The sequence below is a fragment of the Anoplophora glabripennis genome, unplaced genomic scaffold (genome assembly GCF_000390285.2).
Source record: "Anoplophora glabripennis isolate ALB-LARVAE unplaced genomic scaffold, Agla_2.0 scaffold44, whole genome shotgun sequence".
Classification (NCBI taxonomy): Eukaryota; Metazoa; Arthropoda; class Insecta; order Coleoptera; family Cerambycidae; genus Anoplophora; species Anoplophora glabripennis.
In genome coordinates, this window is record NW_019416229.1 from 1,178,275 (window position 1) to 1,190,649 (window position 12,375).

The 12,375-nt window shown below is 32.1% G+C and overlaps 1 protein-coding gene across 1 annotated transcript; it reads right to left on the bottom strand.

The window, feature by feature from the left end:
- Positions 1-5,656: 5,656 nt before the first annotated feature.
- LOC108917656 (facilitated trehalose transporter Tret1) lies at positions 5,657-12,209 on the bottom strand. Its single transcript, XM_018724376.2, has 2 exons — positions 12,061-12,209; positions 5,657-8,099 (listed from the first exon to the last, which is right to left on the bottom strand). The coding sequence occupies exons 1-2, from the start codon at positions 12,119-12,121 to the stop codon at positions 6,769-6,771; spliced, it is 1,392 nt and encodes a 463-aa protein (XP_018579892.1). The 5' UTR covers positions 12,122-12,209; the 3' UTR covers positions 5,657-6,768.
- Between the last annotated feature and the right edge of the window lie 166 nt (positions 12,210-12,375).

Genomic DNA, 12,375 nt, shown 5'->3' on the forward strand with positions numbered 1-12,375 from the left:
TGTATTACTATTTATATGCTTAATAATCGGTATAATATACAAATCAAAATTTGCTACATGGGCCTAAGAAAATACGGGATCATGGGGCAAATTTTACATTTTTTTTTTTACGTAATTGTTTCTACTTCCTGAACCAAAAATATGAAAATGTATTATATTTTGCATAAAAAAGGTACTCTTGTTAGATTTTGATAATATGAGCCGTTTTCTAGTAAAATCCATTTCAATAATTTATTACATGCTCAAAAATTCCTATTGCAAAATAAACGTATCAAATTGTGCCATGAGAAAATTACTATTTTTATTTAATTTTCCTTTTATTGTAGTTGTTATGTAACTGTTACTAAAACAGGGTTTAATATCAAAGTTAAGTAGATAATTTTGTAGTAAACAGTAACATAAATAATTTTGAATAATAAAATGTTATTAGATACTATTATTATTTTTATTTGAAAATTTTTATTGTAAATGTAGTTTCACCGTTGAAGATAATATTGCATTATGGGCTAATTTAGACACGGCGGAAACCGCGCGGATGCAAACGGCACGGAGCTTATATACAGGGTGATTCACAACTTATCCAAAAAAATTTGGGAATAGATGCGGCATGAGAAATAGAGTCAATATCGTAAAAAAAATTTGTAAAATCCTTATAGTTTCCGAGAAAAAAATTATTGAAGTTATAGTACATTCAACCACTACATAGCTGGACAACTGTAGTCTCTAGCGTCATTCGCAATATGCGTGGAGAGCCACGTGGCTTCAGCGACTCCGAATACTGAAATCGGATTTTGCAATCGTCGTTGCGATAGTATTTACCTGTTATCTGTACTATTGTAAACACCTACAATAGTTTTTTAGTAGTGTCAAAAATGGGTAGTTAGTGTCAAAAATGGTTTGCGTGTATAGCAATTTGGAGTTGATGGATATCGTTTTAATTTATGGTTAAGCATTTGTATTATGGTGAAGCAAGACAACATTTGTGTTAGTTCGTAGAAACTGAGTAAGACGGAACCAAATGTGTTTACACGTTGGTGGATAAAATTTTGAACAATTGTTGTTGTAACATCGGGTATGTCAAATGATTTTATTATTTAAAAACACAAATTAATTTTATTAATTAATAAAGGCAAGTTGAATTTGCCGATATAAAATAGGTGCGATAAAATTCTATTTACATATTTCTTTCCTTTCGAAATTTTGTCCGTTTTTATCTCACCGCCATGCCGGTCGCATTGTTCGAGGTCAGGTTTTACAGTGGACCAGTTTCCAGTGCCGTGCAGAAGTGTATTTTTAAATGATTTTCGAACTGCCCTTTTTGATATTTTCTTTACAAAACTGGATTTATAAGGGTCCCCTGTACATCCAGAATTTTTTTTTTGGATAAGTTCTGAATCACCCTGTATGTTACCGTTTTCGAATTCGTAATCTAATCAGTAATTGACGTATACTTGACACCCCTGTTAAGTGTCATAAATAGTAATTTTCTCATGGCACAATTTGATACATTTATTTTCAGCAGGAATTTTTGAGCACGTAATGATTCACAGCCACACACAAAAAAAAAAGTTGGGTATACTTTTTATGCGACATATATTTTTCGTGTAATTTGGCCTCCTGAACACGAATCTGGTGTCAGAATAGGCCCATCACGTCACAATTTTTTCCTAACCTCAAAAAACTTGTGAAAAATAGTGAAAATTGATGAAAATTTACTGGGAAAATTTGGAAAAAAATTTATTTCCACATCAAATAGTACATTTTTATGTAAAAGACTCTGCTGAATTCAAATCCACTGTCAGAATTGAGCTAGAACGTGTGGTTTTTTTTCTAACCTCAAAAAACCGAGCAGGAATCGCTATTTTCAAATTCTGAGCGGATTTTGACCAGATTTTGTATAAAGGGGTTTTTTGGGTCGCTGATTACGAATATGAATTCACATTGTAAAAATTCAAGATGGCTGATCCAATATGGCGGGTGTACTTTTTTGAAATCCACCGATTTCAGTAAAATTTGGCATCATAAGGATTGCTGGTTGATCTCACCTTCATTAATCACACATCTGGAGCCAGATTTTCATAAATCAAGGTAAAAGATGCCACTCCGTCTAAAAATGTGACTTCGCTTAAAAAAATGACTTAAGGACTCTACACATGTAATGATGTGTAGTGTGATGTGCTTGTTTCCATGGGACAAGACAAAAAAGTTTCTACTTTATTCTTTCATTTATTTAGTCGTGCATGGGCTTATGGTTTTCCAATCAGATTTTTTTAACTACTATGCAGTTTTCCTATGGCATTTAGATGCTTTTATTTCTTAATAATTTTAAAGTTCAAGGAAAAGGACACATTACTGCCACACAGCACATCACTGCATCTGCTTATGCCTTCAATCTAAAAATGTGACTTTGCCGAAAAAATGCCGCCTACTCGGCCTAAAATTATGACTCTGCCTACAAATTTTACCTTGATTTATGAAAATCTGGCTCCAGATGTGTGATTAATGAAGGTGAGATCAACCAGCAATCCTTATGATGCCAAATTTTACTGAAATCGGTGGATTTCAAAAAAGTACACCCGCCATATTGGATCAGCCATCTTGAATTTTTACAATGTGAATTCATATTCGTAATCAGCGACCCAAAAAACCCCTTTATACAAAATCTGGTCAAAATCCGCTCAGAATTTGAAAATAGCGATTCCTGCTCGGTTTTTTGAGGTTAGAAAAAAAACCACACGTTCTAGCTCAATTCTGACAGTGGATTTGAATTCAGCAGAGTCTTTTACATAAAAATGTACTATTTGATGTGGAAATAAATTTTTTTCCAAATTTTCCCAGTAAATTTTCATCAATTTTCACTATTTTTCACAAGTTTTTTGAGGTTAGGAAAAAATTGTGACGTGATGGGCCAATTCTGACCCCAGATTCGTGTTCAGGAGGCCAAATTACTACGAAACATATATGTCGCATAAAAAGTATACCCAACTTTTTTTTGTGTGTGGCTGTGTTATTGAAATGGATTCTACTAGAAAACGGCTCATGCTATTAAAATCTAACAAGAATACCGTTTTTATGTAAAATATGATAAATGTTCATAATTTCGGTTCAAGACGTAGAAAAAATTGAGTACAAAAATAAAATTCTAAAATTAGCCCCATGGTCCCGCATTTTCTTACGCCCCTGTAGAAAATTTTGATTTGTATATTATACCGATTGTTAAGCATATAAATAGTAATACAACCCCAAAATTTCGTGATTTTATATTAAGCCGTTTTGAAGTTATGAAATAAACTGTTTCCTGAGTTACCCCTTCAAGGGTTTGTATCTCCCTTAGGGGAGGGGACAAAAACTCTACTAAGATTTTCATCATATTTTGTGCTGGCTAATCTACCGTGGAGTATGGAGTATTTTATAAATTAACATAAATATACGTCCAAAAATAAAAAAACGGTGACGTGTGAAACTAGGGTAACGTATAAAACCTTACCAAAACCAAAAATGAAGATACTTGAATTTTGCAAATTGCTTTTGGTTTCTGCATATTTACGCTATGTGTATACCAAATTTCAAGTGTCGGCAAAACTTCAAACAAATTTAGCAAAGTTTCGAGTTTCAGATGCCGATGAATGTATAGCACCTTATAGAACAAAAAGTTTTACTCTCCTGATTTTCGGCTTTAGCGTCATTATTGTATATATATTGAACTATAGTTTTCGAAAGTTTCATTACAATTTTTGTTTATAATTGACATTTTTACAGCAACTTTAAAAAATTGACGTTTTATACCGTTTTTCAATCTCACGGCTTTGTTATTGCAAATTTCGTAATCGGACCACCGCCATTTTATAGCTATTTTTATTACGAACAAAATCATGTTCTAAGCATTTTTTCGTACAAAGTCATCCCGCTGAGTTATTTAAAGAAAACTACTAAAAAAAAATTTGTCACGATTAAATTGTTAATAACTTTTTTTCCTGATAAAATACTTTGTCAGCAAATTAGCCTGTTATTGTACTCATCATTTAAAGTAGGTCTGTGTAGTTATTTCCGAGTTATCAAGATTTGACACAGGTCGAACCTCTACCAACTGGACTATTATTTTAGTTGATAATGTTGAAAAAGAACACTGAAATTGTTTTTGCTAGTCTGTAAGAAGAAAATGGTTTAAGTTATGTTTTTGTTTGTTGTAACGAATTTCGTTGAGTAGATCATTAATGTTTGCAACAAATATTAAAACCATAGGTTTTTGAATAGAAAATGAAAATACTTCTCTAATGAGGTATCACAAGACCCTATTTCCCATTTAAAAAGTTAGGGTTTGCAACTGCCACTCGGGATTTTTTGTTATAAACATGCACAACAATTGAGATACTGAATGTATTCCATTTGGCTGTTCCACACCAGTATGCTTATTCCCTATACAACAATATAATAGAGTTTTAAGTTATTTTTATCTTCAATAAGTAAATATCATCGCCTTTTTTTGCAAGATAATTCTTTTAACACATTATTATAAATTTCCAAATTAAAATTTTCTCTGGAATTATTTCTGCTAGAATGTACTTTTACATCACCTTTTTACACACTAATGCCTAATACCCCTTTTTTACAAATAAACCAACAACATATTTGTCAAAAACACTTATCTGTATTTAGCCGTAAGTCTTATGATGTAACTGGGTTCCCTGTCTACGACGGCGACGTGTGTGTCCCTGCCTAAAGCATACGCGAATGACTTGCGAATATCATGGGCTATTCCCAGATATTCCCAGACTATTTAAAATTGTTGCATTTTTATGGTGTTCCGCGAAAATACAAGGGTTTTCAGATTTTCTAGATTCACCTGTCCCCGTTGAGCAAATTCAAAAGCTGTACAAAATTTAATACAGTTAATGATTTTACATAAAACGTACCTATTTCTTGTCATCTTTTCATTATACTTTTGAATGTCTATTTAAATATTGTCAACTAATGCTAACCGCATTTGATTGCTAATGTGAGTATTTTTGCTTTTTCTGTATTTATTAATAACTTACATACCTAAAAGCACTAGAAAAATCATTTTGTTCGGAACAGCCGTAAATATATGTCTTTATTAAATAGTCTTTTATATGTTCTTCCAGGATTTCTTTACTCTTAACAGTTCATGATAGTTAAGTTTGTGGGATTTAGTTTCAACAAATTTAAAATCTATTTTTATTGAAAAGCTGCCGGGCTGCTCGAGATGCAGCTATTTTGCGGGCTTTGGGCAATATTGAAATGTGAACTCATATCTTCCAAAGCCATAAATACAATCATTTTAAATTGTGTAGGTCCAAGAATTGAACGTGTTAGGTACCCACAGTTCAACTTGATTCATCTGGCCGGTGAAGGTCGGATACGTCATGGCAAAGTGTCGAAGCGACCCGCAAAGTCGTTATAGACGTTATTGAATACTCCCGGAAAATATATTTTCAAAAATTTATATGCACAAGTAAGAGAAGTAGTAAATAACAAAATAAGTACATCTTTACTGAAATAATAATTTTTAATGCATTTAGAGGTACATATTTAACATTTTTTTATAACTTAAAATAAAAAAGTTAAAGGGTGGTCAAAATATTGTGAATCACCCTGTACAGAGCCTACAATAATAATTACAAAACACGTAATCAGCAATTATGTTTGGAACAGTAATTTTATTTCCATCAAGCTATTTCATTAGATTACATTAAAACACAATATTCTGTTTCATCGGCTGTGAATGGTGTTTTTCACGAAAATCTATTCAACCAATCAGCGACCGCATTATCTCGAGCGTAAATATAACGGTTTGTCAGCGTTCATTGTAAACGAATCGTCAATATTGGTGAAGCCAAGATTTAGGAAAATTTTGTTATCAGTACCAACCGTGCATTCTTGGGTTGCCTAAGCTCGGCAGTCACGTGACTTATAAACATTTATGAAGGCTCCGTACGTAATATATCAAGGGTTTTACTCATCTTCGCTTTCTCTCCTGATTAAGTATAAAAGTCACTGTATAAAATTGTTCTATTATCTTTCCTATTAGTGTCAGCTATTATACCATCCTCAGGAAAGAAGAAAAGTCATCATTGGAAAAGAACTGATAAATTACTAAAAATTACATAATTTTTTATTAAATATGAAAATAACATAACCTATATTCTAAAAAGCGTTATTACAACATGACAGATTGTGCACAAACAATCTACAAATAATTGTTCTTAGAATTTAATAGCAATCTGATATATTCTTGTTTTGAAGAATTAAAAGTTGATAGACCGCATTTAAAAAAATATGGTTTTGTTGACATTCTTCTTGGATTCTTAATGTAAGAATTCTTACTTCCAATAACATTTCCTAACAAATCAATCATTTTTATAACCGACCCTGATTGTTGTGTTGTGATTCCTATTCATATTCAAACTCAAATTACTTCACTATCATTACTATACAAGGTTACTGCACTTTTGTGCTCTACTATATTTGCTGCTTGCTTGCTTGTGAATCACCATGTATACTTAAATATAAAATTTGCGAAGTCATATTTAATTAAATCTGAAGTAAATGTTTGATTAACATAAAAAAATAAGATAACATTGATTCGATTCTATTTTTCTTTATTTGCAAAGCAATACTTATTACTACAAATAAGAAAATTTTCACTGTGTGGAAAATATTAGTTAATTTATAATTTCTAATTCTTTAATATAATAAAAAAATTGCCACAGTTCAAATAAAATGATCATAGTGATTTACTATTCACTTCTAACACTTATCTTTTTCTTGTAGATTTCCTTGGAGTATCATTTGGATTTCCTCCAAACTCCTTCCCTTGGTTTCAGGAATAATGAAGAATATAAACACGTTGGTCAAGAATGAGCATGCGGAAAATACGTAAAACGGAATGTGCATTCCAACCGAACTCAACAATATTTGATAAATTTGCAGTGAAAAAATGGCTGCCAACACATAGATGGCGTCTGCGATGGCCATCCCCATAGCTTTTACTTTTGGTGCGAAAATTTCTGCTGTGATGACTATCGGTACCATGCCTAAACCAAATTTGTAGACGAAAGCGTACACCATCACCGATGCTATTGGTATCCAGCTAATGCTGGATACATTGTAACCTATGTACTGAAGGTTGAAGTATATTGCTAAGCTAAGTAAACAGAAGCCGGTGAGTACTGAAGAGATTATTAAAAGCTTTTTGCGTCCAAATTTGTCGATGAAGAAGGAAGCTGTCGTTGCTGCCGACAGCATAAGCGCAGCGAACAAGATGGCAGCACTAGATGACTCCATATAAATGGAACCTGCTGCTTCTAAAATAGTGTGCATATTCATCAGGATCACGTTAATACTGCTCAGTTGCTGTGCTGCATTCAGTACTGTCATTATCAGCATAGCTTTCCGATTATTTTTTATCAGTACGATATCTTGGATTCTTCCTTTCTCTGCCATTTGTTTCTCAATTGCTGAGCTGATCTCCTTGAGTTCTGATGCTACATCATCTGTGGATCTAAATTTCTGAAGAGAACGTTTTGCTTCTTCATGTTTACCTTTGGAAATCAAATAATATGGAGTTTCTGGCAATAAAGAAAACACAATTAATTCTATGGACAGTAGAATAACACCCAGCAATGAAGGAAAGTAAAAAGGGAGGAACGGTCCTACGATGTATATCAACAAAACTCCAGTCAACATCATGAGGTAGATGACACTAGACAGAAACCCTCTGATACGTTGGTCGGCTATTTCCGCTATATACATTGGAGCAGCTACAAAAGCCATGTCACCTCCCATACCGCTAATGATTCTTGCAACGTAGATGTATTCTATTTTGTTAACTAAAGCTATTATAACCCAAGAGACCAGCAAAGCGAACGATGCTAGAAGTAGAGACACCTTCCGACCTTTCTTGTTGACGGCATAAATTGTTGGTACTAGACCAGCAATTGATCCGATTAATAGCCAGGTTTCTAACCACTCCGCTTCATGTTTAGTAATTTTTATGTGACTTTTTTCACTGAGGAAATACGGTATCATTGGCGAAGTCCACCCTACAGTCATTCCATCTGAGATGGCCATTAAATTGGCTGTAAAAAATAAATTAAATTAAAAAAATTAAACTATCACAGCATGATACGTAGAGATGGCACAATGGTCCACGCACCAGAGGCATGCGAATCGTAGTAGGTACGGAACACAATTTAAAGTGACCAATGTTTATAAGATTTACATCATTGTGACATTGGGTAAGTTGTTTTAGGCATGGTTACCATCAGTTCCACAATATGGGTGGGATCGGTTGCACCATGTTTCAACCCTTGTTTGCGGAGATTATAAAATGTTTTTATATGTTATTTTCATTATCTATGTGAAATGGTAGGTTACACGTACATCAGCATGAAAATTAAAATATAAATTGGGTCTTAAGGTTTCCGCCAGTTTTTTATACATGTATTGTGCATTGTTTAATACTTATTATTTTTTGTTTATTAATATTTATTTTATACAAGTATGTATATATTGTAATAGAATGATTGAAGTAAAGATTTTAAAATATAAAAAAAAATGGTAGAGTTAGGAAAATTAATATAAAATTAATAATGGACTTGGATAATAGTTTGACCAATGGGAGGAAATAAGGAAAATCATTAAAATTAAGACGGGAAGAATAAAATTATTAGAAGTTAATATAAGATCTATTAAAAGTCATTAGAGAAAGAAAATTTATAAAAAAAAATCATGTAAAGTTAATATTAAAAAAATATAGATATTCCAAAGCAACAATGTGATTGGTATAAATAATTTGTATGACTATAATTAAGAAATATGTTTATAATTTAAGTAGTGGTATATGAAAAAGAAAAATGGTAACTAGTGAGAAAAAATAAATAAAATGAAGGAAGAGGAATAATTTGTCAAATAAAGATTATTATAAGATTATTTGAAATTGAAAAACGAGAAGATTTATAGTAGAAGTAACAAGAAAGAAAGTATTTCATAGAGAGGGAAAAGTTATACAGAGGAAGCAAAGGAAAAGTGTTAACAGTAACGAAAATTCAGTGAAGATTATAAATAAAATTGTTAATACAGTAAGTCAAATAATAAATTATAATTGTACTGTTATAGTGAAGAAATAGAGTGTAGTCAACAGAACCACAAAACAAGTAGAACGATAAGACATAATAGGAATAGTATAGAAGACCAAATATCAGTAAAGGAAATGACAAGTGTCAAGTAAGGACAGAAGTAGACTAACAATAACCAGGATTGAGCGGTCAAAGACAGAAACAGAAGTTAGTGTCGGATAGTGGAATAAAGGTATAAACTAAGAATACTTTATAGAGTTTAGGACATAATTTTAAGGAATAGAGTAGGGGTGGCGTAGGTAGTATAGAAACACATAAAGAATTGTTTTGATTACTAGAAAATAAACTTTGGGAAACTAATCACATTAAAATTTTTATTTAAATGTAAAATATACTTGCGTAACTATCATAATTGAATTTTTTTTGCATAAATTAAAATTTTAAGATACAGTAATTAAATTCTGAACAAATTTAATATTTCCTTTTGAGAACATTATTCAAGTCTATTTATTGAAAGAAAATTTAAATCAAAATTCATATCTTCTTAGAACCACACCCTATGACAAGACATCTCATGTACTTAAAATATAGTTGCTCTTGATTCAATCTAAAAACAATAACAAAGACTTTTTCTATAAATATAATCCTACATATAAATTATATGCTCATGAGAGCTGGCGCCCGAATAAAGTAGATCAAGAAGCAGTGAAGCTGAGTAAGCACGCAAGGTAAGCAGGTCATATATAGTGCTACTAAGGAAACTATCACCGTATATACTGAATATCTCTACATTCTACATTGTTGTTTATAATTTTTTAGTAAAACAAAGATTTGTTTTAATACGTCCTATGACCACTTGCGCTTGAAATAACACGTGTTGAGTACCCCTCTATTAGATAAGTTTGTTACTTATACATATACTTGTAAGTAGTTACTTTACGTTTTTGTGTTTTTTTTTGTCTTAGTAGTATGATTAATTGCTGTTTTCTACCACTTCGAACAGTATATAATTGAGGAGAAAGTCAAATAAATAAACAGTAGTGATCTACAGTGCCTTCATAAATATCGGAGTCCCACGTGACCGCGACTGATAGGCAACCAAACTTACAATGGAGGCAATTGTAAGCGGTACAAGATTGGCGTATGGAATGTCAACATAGCCGGCCAGCCTTAGGCGGCTTTGTTTGGGTTATAAGTAATGAATAGGCACTGTTTCAGTATAAACATTTGGAAGCGGACAGAATACTTCTGGGACATTCATTTATATACCGTTAATATGTTAACACGCATTACTCTTATTGTGAATTACTCTTCTTACATTATATAAGTTTTTACCTTAATTGTTTAGTATTAAATTTTATTACACAATGATTAACACAAAATTGCTTAAAGACAGAAAACGAGTCCAGTGAAGTACATACTACAATTCTTTACAACCATAGAACTTTAATTTGCAAAATGAGTTTCTTTTTCAATAGAAAATAATTATTTTTTTACATTTTTACCTACAAAATAATCAAACTCATAAATACTTTGAATTTTCAACCCATTCTATATTAAAAAATGATTTTATGTTGAAATATGTAGATTGGCATTTTAAAATATAGGCTCCGTTGTAATCCACTTTTATTCAGAGATAATGAAGTGAAATATTGTTAATGAAACATATTTTTCAGCGCTTTATTATTTTTTTTTCAATATTTAAATATAAATTAATTATAGATATATTAATTTACCTTACAATGCTAACATAAACACAAAGTATTTTACTCAGCTAACAAAAATTTGTTATCTCAATCAAAAAAATAGATCTTCTAAATGACCATCTTCGTTTTCCAAACATAAATTTACTCTACGTTTCAAGCACCATAAAATTCCTAAAAATATCTGCCTGAAGATAGTTTCTGCTGCAGTATGTTCAGCTTCATCTTAATGAAAATATCCATGCTGCAGTTTATTGTCATGCATTAATTCCCGAGCTTGTAAAATGTTACGGTATCGTTCTCCATTTATTATTTCTCGGAAAAACATTGGGTCCATTATACGTCTTCTTGAAACTGCTACTGATACAAACCGTGTGCCGCTCTATGCTCACGATACACAATGCTGTTGACTGTCACAAAAACACGTACCATACACTCGACTAAGCAAATCGTCAAACTCAGTCACACACGCCCAAACGACAATGAAGTGTACGGTCAATATCCCTCAGCAACAAACCTGGATTGTTCACCGGCACACGAGGCCGAACGGACAGGCTTTAGAGTGCCGCTAAATACGTATAGAATAAATTGATCGATGCCAAGCTTCGCATTAGAGGCAGACATGTACATATTATTGTACAATAAGGCGGATACCGGGATTACTAAAATGTGAAGTAATTAATGCTTTGTGTCTGTGATCTCGGTAAATGTTGAACGGCCATTTTTACTTCTGAAATAAGATTTACCTAATGCCGGAGACGATTGACCGCGGAAGACTTAGGACAACTGTTAATTATTTTCGCTTTCTCTATGAGTAAGAAATTAATATGTTAACTTTTGCTGGTACTTATTGTTACGTACTATATCTACCAATATATTTTATGGTAAGTTCCATGTGAAGCGTTTAGTGTAGTAAAATAAACACTGCCTTTTCTTATTTAATCTATTATGTAAATCCTTACATATATATTCTTATAACGTAAAGAGTGCAAATATAAGAAGCGGTTGTATCACTTTTTGTTTGAATAAAATTAGATAAAAGATAACCCGGCCTATAGCCAACCCTGTACCCATTTCCGATTTCTAATACATACAATTATGCAGCAGCGGGTAACTAAAATGGACAGCCAGGCAACTCGCGTGGCTAAATAACGGCGCCAATGGCTAGTGAAACCGATTATGCCAACTATAATGATATGTGATTATTTTATTTTTGTTAGTTAATACTACTTTTAATACAAAAACCATGTATGTCTTACCAATGACAGCTGCAAACAACTGGAAAAGTGTTCCTTTATTTATAGGACGTTTTTCTTGCATTTTATTTTAGGAAAACGAAGTATACCTATCTAAAATTTTAACCTTAGTTCATGTGCCACTGTCTGTGCCTATGCAAGTAAATGTCACATTTGATTGTAAAAAATAAGGCAACTTTTACTACTGTCTCCATTTGTTTAAAATTAATACCCACACAATACATTCAGGCCCCCTAAAGACTTGGCAAATATTTAAGTATATTAAATATCCTTTAAAGTGTCTTGTTTAACATTAATATATAATTTATGTATACCCTG